The following is a 19455-nucleotide window of genomic DNA, read 5'->3' on the forward strand; positions in this document are numbered from 1 at the left end:
CTTCTGTCCAACTTGTCCATGCCAATCAGACATCTCAATTTAATTTAGTCCCACCTGCCAGCACCCAGTCCAAATCCCACCAAACTCTTCCTATTCATATACCCATCCAGTTGCGTTTTAAATGTTGCAATTGTACCAGCCTCCCTGACCTCCTCTGGCAGCTCATTCCATAGACATACCACCCTCTGCGTGAAAAAGTTGCACTTTAGGTCTCTTGTATATCTTTCCCCTCTCACCCTAAACCTATTCCCTTTAGTTCTGGACCACATTTCTTAGCCCACATAAAGAAAGGCTTCTGGTTTAGAAGATAGATTTATATAATGCTATTTTATGTAACTAAAGCAACAATCAAGAAAATGTTTTTTTATCTAGTTTTATACTTGACCATCTGTCTTGGGATCCACTAGTCAGTATTCTCCTGGATTTGATGTGTTAATCCTTTGATAATGAACTCCAAAGAATCATTGGTTGACAGTCAGATTCTGAGGAATTGGACGGTAACTAAATCTGAAGATGAGGTAGAACTTTGCACTGAATTAATAACACCACAAAACCTACTCATAAACGTACCACTAATAACAAATTCATCAGTGGCGATTAAACTCTCCCACTTTATTGGAAAAATTCATTTCTACGCACTCATAAATCCAGATATATATCCTCCCACTTCACATTGTGGGTAGTGAATCTTGAAGAAAATACATGTAAACTATGTGGACAATATTTGGACTGAAGGTGAACTCAGAGCAGGATGAAAGGGAAAATTCCAAAGGGAGAGAGAGAGAGACACCCTGAAACAGGTTGGCACAAAATGAAACAGGGAAGCACAAAGAAAATTGCCAAGAAGATAAATGAGGTAATAGATGAAGGATCATAATATGCAACAACCAATTTCACTTCTAGGCATTCCTTCTCAAAGAAGTTACCTTGACTTGTTTTGATAGTGGATACTTATTAGAAGGTGCCATGGGGCTGTGGGGAGGGTGCCATGCGGCTGCGGGGTTGGGGAGGCTGTTGGGTGTAAAGAAATAGTGGACCTGGATGTCCTGTTAGGAACAGACCCTGCGGAAAGTGGACAAGGGAGGGGAAGGAATATGTGCCTGGTGATAGCATCTCACTGCAGCTGGGGGAATTGGCAGCTGATGATCTTCTGGATGTGATGGCTGGTAGGATGGTTGGTGGGGGCATAAGAAACCCAACAAAAAAAGGGTGACACGGTGGCTCAGTGGTTAGCACTGCTGTCTCAAAGTGCCAGGGACCTGGGTTCAATTCCTTGGCCTCGTGCGACTGTCTGTGTGGAGTTTGCACATTCTCCCCATGTCTGTGTGGGTTTCCTCCGGGTGCTCTGGTTTCCTTCCTTAGCCCAAAGATGTGCAGGTTAGGTGAATTGGCTGAGTTAAATTGTCCATAGTGTTAGGTGCATTAGCTAGGGGGAAATGAGTCTGGGTAGGGTTACTCTTCGGAGGGTCGGTGTTGACTTGTTGGGCTGAAGGGCCTGTTTCCACACTGTAGGGAATCTAATCTAAAAAAAACCTATAAGTTTGTTCAGAGGAGCAAACTTCACAGGGATGTTGAAGCTTTCTTCCTACACACCCATACATGCATTCTGTTCCAACAATAAGTGTAAAAGATATATGGCACTATTGTAAGCTACAAGCTTCCCCTTCCCACATCAGGGATGCTAAGTCCAGTTGCTATCCTGAGATCAACAAAGTCACTGCAGGCTGACAAGGACATTTGGATATTCTTAGCTTGTATGGACCTATCAGATTCATATTCACATATGTGCTAACTATTTGATAAATCAAGGCTGATAAGTGTTCCAGTTGAGAATAAATCAGTATTCTGAGAATAAATCAGTCAGTGACCGAGATTTGGCTGTCAAAATATTCATGAGGGGAATGGCACTCACTTATTTAAGTACAAATGGTATAGTAACTTAGACATATGCAGTACCTGAAAGTCACTGTCTCATTTGTACCACTCTGCTGATTTGCAGAAACAGCATCTCACTGTCTATTGCATTGTTGAAAATACATTGAATGGAATGAAGTTGCTGACTTTCATAAATGTAAACTAAACACACCAAAAGCATGACTTACAAACACAAGTACCCTTTTATTGATTTCATAACTGTTAATTATTGCCATTCAATCTCTGACACGGAAAATGAACAATATTGCAAGGTTATTGACATGGTTCTGCATGATAGACTAATTAGTAAAGTTCAATCGCATGGGATTCAGGAAGAGCTTGCCAATTCAATACAAAATTGGCTTTCTAGTAGGAGATAGAGAGTGGTCGTGGAGGGTTGTTTTTCAGATTGGAGGCCTGTTACCAGCCTTCCACAGAGATCGGTGCTGGGTCCATTTTTGTTTGTCATTTATGTAAATGATTTAGATGAGAATACAGAAGACATGATTAGTAAGTTTGTGGGTGACACCAACATTGGTGATATAGTGGACAGTGAAGAAGGTTATCTGAAATTGCAACGAAAGCTTGATCACTTGGGCCAGTAGGCTGAAGAGTGGCAAATGGAGTTTAATTTGGATAAATGTGAGGTATTGTATTTTGGTACAATATTTTGAATTTTTGTACAAGGGTGGGACTTATACAATTATAAGTAGGGCTCTGGGCAGTGTTGTAAAACAGAGGGACCTGGGGTTCAGGTACATAATTCTTTGAAGTTTGTGTCACATATTGACACGGTGGTGAAGAAGGTATTTGGCACACTTGCCTTCTTCGCACAGACACTTCAGTAAAAGATTTGGGACATTATATTGAAGTTGTACAGGATGTTGGTGAGGCCTCTTCTGGAGTACTGCGTCCAGTTCTGATTGCCCTGTCATAGGAAAGATGTTATCAAGTTGCAGAGAATTCAGAAGAGATTTAGCAGGATGTTGCCGGGAGTGGATGATTTGAGTTATAAGGAGAAGCTAGGACTTTTTTCACTGGAGCATAGGAGGTTGAATGGTGACCTTCATTGAGGTTTACAAAATCATGACGGGCATAGATAAGGTGAATGGTAAGTGCCTTTTTCCTAGGGTGGGGGATTTCAAGACGAGTAAGCATATTTTAAAAATGGGAGGAAAAAGATTTTAAAAAGACCTGAAGGGCAATTTTTTTATGCAGAGGTTAATTCATGTGTGGAATGAACTTCCAGAAGAAGTGGGTGGATGTGGGTACAGTTACAATGTTTAAACAATATTTGGATGATTACATGAATAGGAACTGTTCAGAGGGATATGGGTCAAGTGCAGGCAGGGTTGGACTAGTTTTAGTTTGAGATTACGATTGGCATGGACTAGTTGGACTGAAGGGTCTATTTCCGTGCTGTATGACTCTATGACTCTATCTTATTAGTTAGGTCATTTTTACTGTTGGAGATTCTTCAATTGTTTCCTATGATGTAAACCTTTTTGGTTTATCCTTTTTGTCCCTTTATCTCAAACCTCCTAATCCAATATTTCTTTCCTTTTCTATTTCTTCTCCTGTCCCTGCTTTGACATTGAAATTATCCACTCTAATTTATACATTCTTCTCAGTCCTTTTCAGACAGATATTTTTTCACAGACCTTCAAACAGATTACTCATAGAGATATACAGTTGCTTTCCCTGTTATATCAGGTGCCAGATGCCCTGTTTTCTTGCTGTGCTAATAGCAACCTGCATTTTCAGCAACTTGCCACACAAAAAGATACAAACCTAAACATATAGCAGGAAATTCAACTCATTGTGGATAGGTGAGATGCCCTGTTGCAGCAAAACTAGAGTCAATATGTAATCTAAAACATCATCAAATTATCATGTATGAATATGGTGAGATGGGACTCCTTTCTGTTATTATTTGCTCAATAGGAAATAGAATATAAGAGAAAACGGAAATTTCATCTAATGCAGGAAGGTTGAATCTTCCTTTTGATGTTGAGTGTTATATGAATTATCCTGGTCACGAGTGGAGCTCTTTCCCAACCTAACACCGGCCCAGAATTTATTTAACTGTCTAACAGTGTATATACACAAAGATATTATAAAATCATGAGGGGCATAGACAAGGTGAATAACAAAGGTCTTTTCCCTGAGGCGGGGGAGTTCAAAACAAAGGTGCACACTTTTAAGGTGAGAGGAGTAAGATTTAAGAAGGACATGGGGGCATCATTTTTACACAGAGAATAGCTCTTGTGTGGAATGAATTGCCAGAGAAAGTGGTGGATGCAGATACAGTTACAACAATCAAAAGACATTTGGATACGTTCATGAATAGGAAAGGTTGGAGGGTTATGGGCCAAGCTTAGGCAGGTGGGACTAGTTTAGTTTGGGAACATGGTTGGTGTGGACTAGTTGGACCGAAGGGTCTGTTTCCGTGCTGTTTTACTCTATGACTCTATATTTATCTACAATTTTACCTGTTAATGAGAATCTTCAATATAGGTTTAGCAGTTTACATTTGATTATTCATTTGCAAATCCAAATCAATTAAAATTGCTTGATAACATGCTTGCTTCCATTTCACATAGAGTAATTGATGGTTGATATGAGTTGATCAAATAGTATTGTGGTAATAACATAATGGCCTAAAAACACATAATTGACATTTAAAATTTATATTAATATCCTCAAATCTTCTAAAGGTTAGTCTGGATCAGTACTATTTCTGTCAGTATCCTTACTGCGGTGCTCAGTCTAATTAAAGGCAATAAATTGCATGGTTAAAGTCAGATTGCATTCAGAGGACTCTGTGACACAGATAGAGATGAATAACGGGAGGTTGCCAATGTAGGTGATGAAACTCTTGGTCCCAGTTTGAAATAAGAAACTAGTCGAGGTGACTTCTTTGTCATTGATTGTCAGGGGCTTGCGTAGTTCAGATGTTGTGTGCCATTGAATATGAGACATGCATGTGTTAAATAAAAGCTGCTCTAAAAATACTGATGACTCTCTGAGCTCTGTAGCAATATGTCATTCATGACCTTCTCCGAACTCCCTTTAAATTGTGATTTCTAAGGGAACACATACTGATTCTAATTCTTTTTAGTGCCAACTTAAAATGTTTTGTTCTGTATTAAAAAAAATTAACAACATACCAAGGTATGATTCTGTGAGGTTTTCCTATTTTAGCAATTTCAGTTCCATGACAAACTTTCATCTGCTTTAAAATTAATTGAAACAGGTTAATCTTCAAATTGCATAATATAGTATTGTTAAATATTCAAGAATCAGTAAATATTCTGTACAGCTTTCATTTTGTCCATCCCCATGATAATTAGCATAGTAATTTTGAGTAGAATTAGGTTGCTCTTTGATTTGTGATCTGAATGATGTAAAGGAAAACCAATATGTATGAAAAAGATAAAGCCTCAATTAAATCAAATTTTAAACTACAGTACAATTTGGCAGCATGGTTATTGCTGAATATTAGTCATTCGGATATACTTCTGGCATCAGCCATCTAGATGTCATTTCACTTAAGTAATGTATTCAGATTTAAAATTGTATGGATTTCTGATTGATGTTAGCTAGGATCAATCATTTTCATAATCCAAATAATTATACTGTACCCTTGACTTGGAAAAGAGGACCTCAAATATGTATGACTATTTTTGAAAACCAGGCATTTTGTTCCATAGAATATTTAACTGGGGATTCTTTCTAATATTAGTAAATCAGATCCTGCCATTTTATATGAGCACTGCTTGGCTAAAACAAGCTTTTACCTGTCAATCTGATGACAGGAGTCTAGAGTTCACTAAATGTATGCTGCCATTTGCTATCCAAATTCAGTGCACTTACAATTCAGATTGTGTTGATTGTATTCATTCTCCCCAGGGTGAAAGGCATTTACACCGTGTGGCAGGGAAGAAAGAGTGCTTTCCTCTGGAAAGAATCTTCTGTGGACACTGATATACTTGATATTTTGTCAGGCATTGGACTGAACTGAAGTAATTAAGAAATAAGGAAAACTTGCAGTATGCATAGTGCTTTGTACTTGCTCACAGAAGTGTGATAATCAGCACTGCTACAATAGCCTCCAGACAGATTGGTTCAAGAAACTGAAGAGAATTGCAGACTGAGAAAGATAATCCTTTGTTTGAGCTAACACATTCCTATATTCGGGTATTTTAACCTCTGCACTGGAGACTACAGCCTTCTGCTTCAAACCTGGAAAACCGAAGGGAACTCTACAAGCAGACTGCAAGAAATCTGGGCTTCTCCTGGCTTGTTATGGTTAGTTCAAGTGATCCTTCCTTGATGTTAATATGCAAATAATACTTGCAGTCTCGCAGTATTAAAGGTACATGCTTGTCAGTTTAAAAAAGACTCATTGGGATTGTTATGATGTGAGAGCTCACTGGATGGTATACCCTGGACAGTTGCAGTTTAATTGTGTCTTTTTTCCTTTAGGTTGTGAGTGGTACTATTTGCATTAATATGCAATTATGTGATATGAAATGTTCTGCAGAGTTGGAAATAGATTAATTTTAGATTTTTTATTGCACTCTGAAATGCTCTGCTGTGGGAAAGGTGGCATGTTGAAGAGTGTAGCCTGTCAACTCTTAACTGCTTTTGCTTACAGTAACTCTAAATATTTGATATAAGGATATTGAGAGAGAAATTCAGAACATATGTCTGGCAGTGGTGAAATAAACGGGGATAAACATTCTGTCTTATAGAAACTCCTCCTCAATTTCAGAGCTGTGATTACTAATTACACATCTTCTCCAAATTGTTCTACTTGCTTTGATCTTTTTTGAAATCAACCATTTTCAATGGGCATTAATTGCCTAAACTAAAAGCTGCAAACCTCAGAGCAGCTTTTAATTACTTGTGGCATTAAAGTGAAGCATTGGATTATTGGGATTTTCAGGCAAGCTGTAAATATATCAAAATGGGAAGTTATGTATTCCAGTTTTGCCGGCTGATCGGATTTTACCTTTTATTGAAAGCTAATTAACTAAATGCTAACAAGCTTTTGGGCATGGGAGATTTGAAGGGAAGATATATTGTTCAGCATCCAGATGTCTGTGCAGGACTGTCAGTTGTTAACACAGAAATTAACAGCCATTAGGGAGTTGGAGGCCTACAGAATTAGATTTTTGCTATTAAAGATCATTGGCTGTGCAACTGAAGGACAGGCTATGGTCAGGGTTACACAAAGAGAATCAGGTACATCTATGCATCACCCTGATCGAGTACACAACTGGACTTTTTGTGTTGGACTGAGGAATAAACACAAGTGGCTATATTTTCAAATAAGAGAGCTGATATATAAAATTACATTTTTTAAGGGATTTGTTTTCTCTTTTTCAAGCGGCAATTACTTGTTTAAGCCAGATTCCAATTGCCACAGACAATTGCTTTTATTCTCTGGAGGGTAGTTCATCCTCTTAAACAAGGTATCTGTTTTACATGCGGTCACCCATGGGATAAGAAATGTCTATACTATTAACATATTATATGCTAATATTTCTAACAATGTAAGCTAAGAGCAGACCATTGTCTCACAGTATGTGTGTAAAGTGTACACATGTAAATTGATACAGAATTAACTCCTAATTGTAATTGTAGCCATCATCAAAAATGATCATTAAATCTCTGATTGTTAAGGAGGACATTTATCTGATTATTAATTTGTGATGTAAGCTGTTCCATGATTTATTTTGTTATATATTTCAACATTTTCTGATTCAGTCGATATGTGGAATTGTCAATGGAACCTTTTGGTAGTTAATCAAAATGCAATGATGTTTGTGTTTCGGTCAGGGAACTAACTTGGAACTTTGTGTTGCTTGCTGTCTTACAGCTAGTATGGAGAGAAATAAAATAGTGCAGTGTGCAATCAGTTTGTATTTATTTGTAATGTTATGATTTTTTTCAATTTTATAACAGTGCAAGCACTTAACTGACTACTTTAGCATTCTTATAAAACTGAATTTAACTTGAAAATTATGAATAAACAAGTCAAACATGCCAGCTTGTTTTTGTAACCATTACTGACTTCACAGCTAGAAGATAATCATTTTTTAACTGCCACAACTGTTAACGCTTTTGAAATCAGAAAATGAAGTAATTCAACCAACCATGTTAAATAATAGAACAAGACTGTTTGAGCTACAGTACAATCTTTCATAATTGATTCTGCATATGTGTCACAGAAACAAATATTACACACTGAGCAGTAAATGAGAAATACATTTCAAGCAATCACACTTGCAATGTTTAGTTTTGGACTACATCATTTGAAATTTTCCATAAATATGCTTGACTTAGTATTAAACTCCAACTGCTTAATAAGAAGTCAGGTATCATATGGTCTAGGTTTTTATTATTTGTCAGCTTGTGAGTTTAAGTTATAGCTAAAGTACAAATGAATTTGAATGTACTGTAATTCTCTAACGCCCATCTCTTAAAACCCAAATAATAAACTCCTGCTTTGTTTTCTCTGATTGTTCTATCTTGTGCAATATTTGTATTTTTTATTGCAGTGCAGTGTGAGTATCAAATGTAATATTTGCATAACAGTTAAGGATTCCCTCTAGCTTTTGAGAGTCAATGTAGAAACTGTTCTGAAAATGAGAGCCAGTGTAAAACACTCCCTGACATTACAGTCTGGGTACCTGATTTGATGCCCACCACTGGCCCTATAAGTCTCATTCTTGATAAAAGTTAGATTCAGGATGGAGAATTTTTATATGTGCAAAAGCCAACGAACCTTCCTGGATCTTCTTAGAGAAAGGTGACCAATTTCGTGGGCTTTCGATTTACTTCCTAGGATTCTAAAAGCCTGGCTTCTGAGATAGTGGATGGATTGGTTGAGATCTTCCATAGTTCCCTAGACTCTGAGTTGCAAAAGAAGATTGGAAGATGCTAAATGTAACAAGGGACTGGAGTAATTATTGTAACAGGGTCCAATTGATGCCTCTGGGAGTGAGACGTGATCCTGCTTTGGTGGTCTGTAGAACACAGGATTGCACCTACTCCCAATGAAGGATAGTAGCCCACCCAGAGAGTTGTAAGCCAGTTGGTGGGTCAGGGCTAAAGGGAGCGGTGGCCACTGTAGGGATTGCACTTGGAAGAAAAGGGCATAATGGGTGAAGAATATAAAGGATCTGCGACTATCAGAGTCAGTCAGGCAGAACTCAGTGAATTCAGTGAACCATTCCTGATGAAGGGCTCCTGCCCGAAATTTCAATTTCCTGTTCCTCGGATGCTGCCTGACTTGCCGTGTATTTCCAGCATCACTCTAATCTTGACTCTAATCTCAAGCATCTGCAGTCCTCACTTTTGCCTTCGCAGAGTTCGGTGAAGGATAAGGGTGAAGTGACACCATTGTTATGAGGCTGGTCATTGCCAGTTTCTCCACATCGCAGAGGGCTCCCTTGCTGCTGATAGAATGACAGTGGTGGCAGGAAGCTCTGTTTGGCAACTTGTGTTGTTCAACTGGCCTGAAGAGGAGAGCCATCCAAAACCTTCTTTGCTGCTTGCCAATGGAATGGCAGCCGGAAGGACCTCATGGTTTACAACTATCACAGACTCACAAGGGTTTCCCTTCCACATTGATGACCCCAACTACTCCAGGCTTTCATTGTGTAAGATCCCTCTTTAAAAGCCTTGCAAAATTGGCTCCATTTGAGCCACTCTGTCACTCTCCATCAGCCCCAGCAGTGCCCAGCTGTCACAGTGGCGATGGTGACATTTGGGTCACTATCCATTTACCTCTCCCACCTCCACCCCCCACCCCAGCATCTTTAATGGAATCTTGAACAAAGAGGGAGCCTTTAACTGGCTGCCTCCCATAAGATTGCATCACAGGATACACCTCTGAACTGAGGGAAGTGATCCTGCACTCAATTTTGTTTTGAATGGCCAAAAATGTCAGCCGAAGAGTCTGCAATTCAATGTAATTCGATTGTAACTGGGCAGAACAGTGGCACAAGGGGATGAGGTTTAGCAACCCCTATTCATAGAACCAGTAGCTTATTTGAAAGAAAGGGAGGTACATAAAGTAAAGTAGGCCAGTTGACTTGTCACTGCAATCTGTCCCCCCATGTTACTGAAGGCAGGATAAGGTGTTAGGCAGCTAACCCAATTAATGACTGCTTAAAGACTCATTCCACTGTTTCAAGACATGCAGCTGGGGAACAGAGAAAGAAGGTGACATCCAGGCAGGTTTCACTGTATGGGTCAAAGACTGGCAACAAAGAGGTATTTGGGTTGGGGTAGCTTCTTCAAGATTTTACCACTCTTCCACTTTAGATTAGATTAGATTAGATTACTTACAGTGTGGAAACAGGCCCTTCGGCCCAACAAGTCCACACCGACCCGCCGAAGCGTAACCCACCCATACCCCTACATTTACCCCTTTACCTAACACTACGGGCAATTTAGCATGGCCAATTCACCTGACTTGCACATCTTTGGACTGTGGGAGGAAACCGGAGCCCCCGGAGGAAACCCACGCAGACACGGGGAGAACATGCAAACTTCCTGCACCCTGCCCTGGTTTCTATAACCTGAAATGCTCCCAAGTGCCTCCTCGATGGGAGACATGTTCAGTTCTTGTATTCTACATACTCCCCGGTTACCATGATCTTTTTATGCTGGGATTGTACTCTTGAGTGGGATTTCCAGTTTCATAGACTCAGAGGTCCCATCTTTCAGTCCCCATGTGTTGCCAGACAGTTTTTTGGCTGAAGGTGGAGGACGCAAAGAGTGGAGAAAGCAAGGAATTTCTACTTGTAGAAAATTCTCAAAATTGCTTGTGTAAACTGGAACGATAGAAGATCATTCACTTTAATGAGAAGAATAAAAGACAATTTTTTTTTAAATGATGGGAAGCAAATCTTTGTTGATGTTCAGAGGGATTTCGGTGTCCTTGCACATAAACACAAAGTTAACATGCAGGCACAATGAGTAATTGGGAAGACACATTTCTTGTTGTTAACTGAAAATCAGAGTGGAAGTGTAAGGGAGACTTGCTGTAATTGTACAGGATTTTGGTGAGACCATACCTCAAAATCAGTCCATGTTTTTCCCATAGTTGCCTTAGACTGGACACTTCAAACATTCACAGCTTTGGACAACTTTTTCATCTTAGGAGTCAATGTGGAGAGATTGAGTAGCATGTGTTGAATTCACAATATTGAGAGGTGACCTGATTGAAATATATAGGATTCTGAAAGGGCATGATAGGGCAGATATTATACGGATGTTTCTCCTCACAAGCTGGTTTGGGATTTGGGAACATTGTCGGCAAATTTGGACTGAGGAGAGTTTTGTTTACATAGAGGCTTCTGAGGATGGTTCGTCATTCATGATGTTAGTCAAGGGAATCATGTGGTGATCAGATGAAAAAGTGGACTTCAGGTCAAAGTTCGGTCATGGCACACTGGCAGAACCAGTTTGACAGGTTCTAACATCTTATATTCAATGTGTTTATTAGGGCTGGTCTGTCAAATTTCTGAGTCCCAATATGTTTTAAGGTTATTTTTAAAATCAAGTCAGTTATTTTCTGTTGGTTTCTTCTGACCTTCCAGAGGAACTGGAGATTAATTAGTGCCTGTCAATCTGTGGAGAAACACATCCACCTACAGGAAATGCTCTTTAAATGACCTCAGCTGCTTACCAATAACAATTAGCTTGCAGTTGACCTTGACATCAGCCAGATATTTTAGTTTGAGAAGAAAACAGCAGTTCCACATAGCTTTAATTTTGCTGGAGAATAATATATTGTTGGTTACAAACTGTTCCTGTCTTTATAAAACAGCATGTGGGGTGATTTTTCTCCCCTGCACACAATAAATGGCTGGTTAGAGCAAGTTTAGTGGATATCAGGAGGAGTTGGCATGAAATCTGTGCAATTATGGGGGTCATTCATCATTATCCTGTATTCACTGACTAGCCAGGATAAAACGTGCTCCTATTAGGCAGCTGCCTGAGTTGGAGGCAGAAGATTGAGCTGACTGGCCCCTTGTCAAGACCCTGCACTAGCTGCTTAAAGGGGTGATGCAATTCTTGTCAAGAGTAGAAAGTAGCAATAGCAAGCAATCTGTTCATGACCGACAGGAAGAATTACATCACATTTTAAATCTGAAAAGTCAAAAGCGGCCGACTGCAAAATGTATCCAGGCCCAATGCACACAGCTTTATGTGATGGCAGCTGAGTATCATTTATGATTTGGAGGTGCTGGTGTTGGACTGGGGTGTACAAAGTTAAAAATCACACAACACCAGGTTATAGTCCAACAGGTTTATTTGGAAGCAATAGCTTTTGGAGTGCTGCTCCGCTCCACCACCTGTTGAAGGAGCAGTTCTCCAAAAGCTAGTGCTTCCAAATAAACCTGTTCGACTATAATCTGGTGTTGTATGATTTTAACTGAGTATCATTTAAGAATCAAAGAATAATCACTGCCCCTAATTTGTCAGCATAGCTGCTGGAAGGTACTAGAGCTGAGTCAAGTCGGGATAGACATAGCTGCAGGTGAGGAATAGGGGCTAGGGACAGGTGTCAATACTATCACTTTGCTTGTATTTGCATAAATGCACAAGCTTTCATCTGGTTCTGGAGAAGTTCAGGTTACCGAGTGTTAAATCTATCCAAAAACTATTAGTTAGCTTCTTCATGTTGGTCCTGTCATTATCCTCTTTTTGTGTGCTAATGGTACACATGCATTGCCACAATATGCTGAAAGGAAAAATATTGTCAGCACCTTGATTTATTTTGTTTGTTACAGCTTTCCTCCTAATTTGATCATTTTCGTTTAAAGGGCCAATATGAAAAGGCTCTTGCAAAGATAAAAATAAAATATTGGTAAGTGGGATTGAATACCTACATGTTTTGTTTTTAGAATAAGTTCAAATGTTTCTTGATGTTGATTTTGTCACTAACCTGTATGATATAGCTTCTAATTTTCTTCATATTATTGCATTAACAATTGGATGTAGTACAATTGAAACAAAATTGTATATTTGTCCATGAAAGTCAGTGAGACACTATCAATATAGTTTCTGATGATTGCTTCCAGAGACAAAGTTAAAAACCACAAAACACCAGGTTATAGTCCAACCGGTTTATTTGGAAGCACTAGCTTTCAGAGCACTGCTCCTTCATCACATCAGATAGCTGTGATAGGTACCTGATGAAGGAGCAGCACTTCAAAAGCTATGCTTCCAAATAAACCTGTTGGACTATAACTTGGTGTTCTGTGATTTTTAACTTTGCCCACCCGAGTCCAATACTGGCACCTCCACATCATGGCTTCCAGAGAGAGAAAGAAGCAGTAGTAGAAAATTCCTGGATCTTTTTGATCATCTTGTGTTAATGGCTGCCCTTATCCCCTGATAAGACCAGCAACATTTTTGTGTGACTGAATGGAAAAGTTGGGAATTTAATAATTGTCCAACTGTAACCGCATTATATTTTAAACTTGCAAATGTGGCTTTTGTGTTGTTTCTTAAGTTATGCATGTACACTTTTTCTTGTCATCTAGAAATAAAAGTTGTGGTTTTATTCCAAACTGGCAATTTGGTTCCAATAGATGGTGAGTTCTGTCCATTATAATTTTTGTCTTTGACAATGACATTGCATTGTACTCCTGGCATTCAGTAACTGTATGGAATATTTGTTATTCACAATTATTAACATGAGCACCCTTTCTGGTATCAGTAATGAGTTTAGTGCATAGAAATATTGACATGAAATAGAATATGGTAAGAATTGATAGAAAATAAATACAGAACAAACAAGATCAAGGAAAAGCACGGCTCACTTATCTGAATTAATTTTTTATCTTGGAGGTGATGAAGCAATTTGTAATAGTTTTGAAATACATAGTCAAAGCACAAGAGAATTCCTGGAAATTGATGGAAGGCAGCAAAATCAAACCGCAATATGCACTTTGGAGAACACCAGCCTAGTTCTAGCCTACCTCTGTTGATTATACAGACATTATTGGGAAGAACAAACATAATTATCTGGAAACCTATTGTCCTTCTATGGGCTCAATGTTATTTGTCAGACATTGCTTTTCCGATGACGTGGTGTTTTTCTAAAAGTCAAGGTTTCTCAGGTTAACTGAATGTTTGTGTAGTAACCTAAAATTTACTGGATTAGTTGAAATGAAGTTAAATAACATTGCATGAAATGAGGAAATAAAGTTAAGTCTGATGACCTAATGATTAGAAAATCATGAGTGTGTGTTTATAGCAAATGTTGTAACTCAGCAGTGATACGCTGGAAAAGCTGAAGAATTATTTAAAAACAGACACACTGACTCAAATGTGATAATGTGGACTATTTATTAGCTGAATTTATGGTTGTCCTAGAGTTGTACTGTATGAATAGCATATGATTGATTAGATGGTGAATAGTGAGAGCGAGCTAAAGCTGAGGTCAAAGTCCATTAAAAGCAAGAGATGTATGTCTTTCCTGGGCGAGACAAGCAGGTCCTAAAGTGTGAATTGATTAAATTAAAGTGGAAATCATGACACCTTTGTCAAATTTGCCAATGGTCGAATTGATCATTTGCTGGTGACTGGATAGTGTTAAAAATTTGAATGTATACCTTGTCTGTATGGAAAAATGAGTATAAAGTAAGCTTACTTCGGAGTACAGTAATCTGGCTCAGGAGAGGTCATCTGAATAATCTGCCTGGAAGAAGAAATCATTTTTCAGTAATAATACTAACCATTCAATATTACTGGTGAAGTAATTTTCTTGCCTTTTACTGTTCATAACAAAAATAGAACAGATGAACTAAGTCTTGCATTTCTTGTTTTCCAAAGATGCGGTACATTTAAAATTAAACGTTTACGATACCTTAATCAGGAAATGTAAATTGATAATTTGGAATGCCACAGCACATATTTGGGATTGACTTTTAAGCTGCGGCCAAGGTGGACATGCATGGCGAGCCAGAGGAAAACCTCTGTACGACGGCTATTTTAATCCTCAAACTTTATTTGAACGTCGGAAAGTTTCCTGCCTGAAATGAACAGGAATGTCATCTGATCCAGTAGGTGGGAGTGAAAGCCAGGCCAGGAATCTGAGAATGCCAGGTTTTTAAAGAATAGTCACCTAAAAAGTGAAGGTGAATTGGTAACAATGGAGATGGATTAGCTTGACAGATGAGCAGTGGTTGAGGAATCTGGGTCTGTACTTCTTAGAAGTTAGAAGGTTGAGGGAGTGATCGCATTGAAATTTACAGAATACTGAGTGGCCTGGATAGATTGGACATGGAGAAGATACCTCCATGAGAAGGAGACTAGAACTCGAGCCCTAGTAAATTTCAATGACCCTTTAGAACTGAGATGAAGAGGAAAATCTTCAGCCAGGTGGTGATGAATCTGTGGAACTCATTGCCACAGAAGACTGTGGAGGCCACTTTATTTTGACTTGATTAAGACTTGTTTAGTAAGGGGATTAAAGAGTCTGTGGAGAAGGCATAAGAATGGGGCTCAGAAACATATCAGCCATGATTGAATGTGGATCAGATTTAATGGATCGAATGGCCTGCTCCTGCTCCTGTATCTTATGGTCTTTATCCTTTCCAGAATATAGCAACAAAATTAGTCAAAATGTAGTCTAAAGTTTAGACTACAAGTTTAGCATAACTTCTCTACTTTTAAATTAACTCCTGTAGAAATAAAGCTTTGTGCTTGATTTTGCTTTTTTGATGCCCTCATTAACCTCTGTGGCTACTTTTAGTTATTTGTGCAGATTGTATTCCCTTTGCTCCTCATTGCATTTAGATCCTTGTTTTCCGGCTAATATGCAACCTCGTCATTTTTCTCGCCAAAATTTAAAACCTTGCATTTATTTGCATTAAAATTTGTTTTCCAATCATATACCTATTTTTCAGTTTATTGATGTTGTCTTGCAATTTGCTTGAGTCCTCCTGAGTAAAGAATAACCTCTGGCAATTTTCTGTTTTTTGTCTGTAAACCTTGAAGTTGTGCTTTTGATTCCGAAGTCAAAATTGTTAATGTATATTGTGGACAACATTGCAACAGCAATTATCTTTGTGGGTTACTATTTCCCCACTACCTTCTAGCTTTCAGAACAGATATCAATTAGCCCAACTCTATTCAGTCTTAGAGCTAGCCACCATTCTGTTACTTATATCCTGACACTGTCCTATGACCTTTTATTATAATTAATTTATGAAGCGATTGATAGGCTTTTGCTAGCCAAGACATTAAGGGATATGGACATAAAGGTAAAGGGAGTTTAGGATGTAGATTAGCCATAGTCACATTGAATAGCAGAACAGACTCAATGGTCTCTAGGCCTCTGGAACTGCTCGGACGCCATTAGCCATGCAGCTCGTGCAGCCACCACCCCCACGCTGATTGATGATGTCACTTCTGCCCCCATCATGGCTGCTTCCACAGCCACTTCCGCCCCTCACAATTCCTCATGCACCACACGTGACATCACTTCCGCCCTCACATCATCATTAATGTCACACACTCAGTGACTTCCGCCCCCCCCACTGCCGTGTTTGCCATCACGTCTGCCCCCACCAACCCCACTCACCTGCATTCTGCTGACACGCCCCCCACAGGTCCCACTGTCACCATCCCTGCCCCCCAGAACCCTGAGGGGAACACAACCCCTGCTCATGACTCCACCCCCATTCCCCCACCACCACACCCACTCCAGTTACTGGCTCTGCCCCCACTCCCAGCTCCACACCCACATGATCCCAGCTCCCAGCACCCAGCCCTGCTGAGTTTTCACCATTCCCCCTAAACTCCCCCTCACTGAGGACAAATGATCAGTCCTCAGCAAAGGACTCACCTTCATCCCTCTCCGCCCACGCATCAATGAATTTAATACATACCGTGACGTCGAAGACTTCTGCCGCCTCTGCCTCTGAGCTTACTTTTACAATCAGGACTCCGCCCACCTCCAACACACTCCATCCACCTGGACACCCCGTGCTGGCATATTACCGGCCCTCGACCTCTTCATTTCCAACTGCCGCCGGGACATTAACCGCTTCAACCTGTCTACACCCTCCCCCACTCCAACCTCTCACCCTCACAACGCGCAGCCCTCCAATCCCTCTGCTCCAATCCTGACCTCACCATCAAGCCAGCAGATAAAGGGAGCGCAGTGGTAGTCTGGCGGACTGACCTCTACACCACTAAAGCCAAACGGCAACTCGAGGACACCTCTTCCTACCGCCCCCTCGACCATGACCCCACCCCCCCATTACCAAACCATCATCTCCAAGACCATACAGAACCTCATCACCTCAGGAAATCTCCCACCCACAGCTTCCAACCTCATAGTCCGGGAACCCCTCACTTCCCGGTTCTATCTCCTTCCCAAGATCCACAAGCCTGACCACTCTGGCCGACCCATTGTCTCAGTCTGCTCCTGCCCCACTGAACTCATTTCTACCTACCTCGACACTGTCCTATCCCCTCAGTCCAGGAACTCCCCACATATGTTCGAGACACCACCCACGCCCTCCATCTCCTCCAAGACTTCTGTTTCCCCGGCCCCCAATACTTCATCTTCACCATGGATATCCAATCCCTCGACACCTCCATCCGCCATGACCAGGGCCTCCAAGCCCTCCGTTTCTTCCTCTCCCGACGTCCCCAACAGTATCCTTCCACTGACACTCTCATTCGTCTGGTCGAACTGGTCCTCACCCTTAACAATTTCTCCTTCAAATCCTCCCACTTGCTCCAGACTAAAGGGGTAGCCATGGGCACCCGTATGAGCCACAGCTATGCCTGTCTCTTTGTTGGCTACATAGAACAGTGGATCTTCTGTATTTAAACCGGCACCACTCCCCTCCTCTTCCTCTGCTACATTGATGACTCGTGCTCTCGCGAGGAGGTTGAGCAATTCATCAACTTCACCAACACATTCCACCCTGACCTTAAATTTATCTGGACCATCTCTGACACCTCCCTCCCCTTCCTGGACCTCTCCATCTCCATTAATGACGACCAACTTGACACCGACATTTTTTACAAACCCACCGACTCCCACAGCTACCTGGATTACACCTCTTCCCATCCTACCTCCTGCAAAAATGCCATCCCGTATTCCCAATTCCTCTGCCTCCGCCGTATCTGCTCCCAGGTGGACCAGTTCCACCACAGAACACACCAGATGGCCTACTTCCTTAGAGACCGCAATTTCCCTTCCCACGTGGTTAAAGATGCCCTCCAAAGCATCTTCGTCCACATCCCGCACCTCTGCCCTCAGACCCCACCCCTCCAACCGTAACAAGGACAGAACGCCCCTGGTGCTCACCTTCCACCCTACCAACCTTCGCAGAAACCAAATCATCCGCTGACTCCAAACGGACCCCACCACCAGGGATATATTTCCCTCCCCACCCCTTTCCACCTTACGCAAAGACCGTTCCCTCCGTGACTACCTGGTCAGGTCCACGTCCCCCCTACAACCCACCCTCCCGTCCTGGCACCTTCCCCTGCCACCACAGGAATTGCAAAACCTGCGCCCACACCTCCTCCTTCACCTCCATCCAAGACCCTAAAGGAGCCTTCTGCATCCATCTAAGTTTTACCTGCACATTCACCAATATCATTTATTGTATCCGTTGCTCCCGATGCGGCCTCCTCTACATTGGGGAGACTGGATGCCTCCTAGCAGAGCACTTGAGGGAACATCTCTGGGACACCCACACCAATCAACCACACCACCCTGTGGCCCAACATTTCAACTCCCTCTCCCACTCTGCCGAGGACATGGAGGTCCTGGGCCTCCTTCACCGCCGCTCCCTCACCACCAGAGGCCTGGAGAAAGAACGCCTCATCTTCTGCCTCGGAACACTTCAACCCCAGGACATCAATGTGGACTTCAACAGTTTCCTCATTTCTCCTTCCCCCACCTCACCCCAGTTCCAAACTTCCAGCTCAGCACTGTCCCCGTGACTTGTCCTACCTGCCAATCTTCTTTTCCACCTATCCACTCTACACTCCCCCCTGACCTATCACCTTCATCCACTCCCCCACTCACCTATTGTACTCTATGCTACTTTCTCCCCACCCCCACCCTCCTTTCATTTATCTCTCCACCCTTCAGGCTCTCTGCCTGTATTCCTGATGAAAGGCTTTTGCCCGAAACGTCGATTTTACTGCTCCTCGGATGCTGCCTGAACTGCTGTGCTTTTCCAGCACCACTCTAATCTAGACGCTGGTTTCCAGCATCTGCAGTCATTGTTTTTACCTACTAGTTCCTATATTCTATCTCTTTCTATCCTTATGTACAAACCTCATATCTATCATAGGTCTAGAAACACAGTTTAGGGAAGTCCTCTTGTACACATTTCAAGAGTTTCTCTCCCTCATTGCTCTTTACATTGTCACCTTCCAAGGCTATATTAAGATGTTCAAGGATGCCCAATATCCGTAATGGCTAACTTGCTTTGCAACTTTTTATAGCATTGGTTTACGCATGGAATAAAG

At 41.1% G+C, this 19455-nt stretch overlaps 1 protein-coding gene across 4 annotated transcripts in view; it reads left to right on the forward strand.

The window, feature by feature from the left end:
• The first annotated feature begins 5851 nt into the window (after window positions 1-5851).
• The window catches only part of rbfox1 (RNA binding fox-1 homolog 1), a 1740493-nt gene continuing 1726889 nt past the window's right edge, over window positions 5852-19455 (forward strand). For all 4 annotated transcript variants that reach the window (XM_043711606.2, XM_087997810.1, XM_087997809.1 and 1 more), the window contains exon 1: window positions 5852-6225. Coding sequence is in view for 1 of the 4 variants with exons in the window: in XM_043711602.2 (XP_043567537.1) it covers window positions 6223-6225 (3 nt within the window). In the remaining 3 variants the exon portion in view is untranslated. The remainder of the gene's footprint in view (window positions 6226-19455) is intronic.

This window comes from Chiloscyllium plagiosum, unplaced genomic scaffold, assembly GCF_037043375.1.
Source record: "Chiloscyllium plagiosum isolate Xiang-an unplaced genomic scaffold, Cpla_swu_hap1 HiC_scaffold_20, whole genome shotgun sequence".
In the NCBI taxonomy this organism is placed as follows: Eukaryota; Metazoa; Chordata; class Chondrichthyes; order Orectolobiformes; family Hemiscylliidae; genus Chiloscyllium; species Chiloscyllium plagiosum.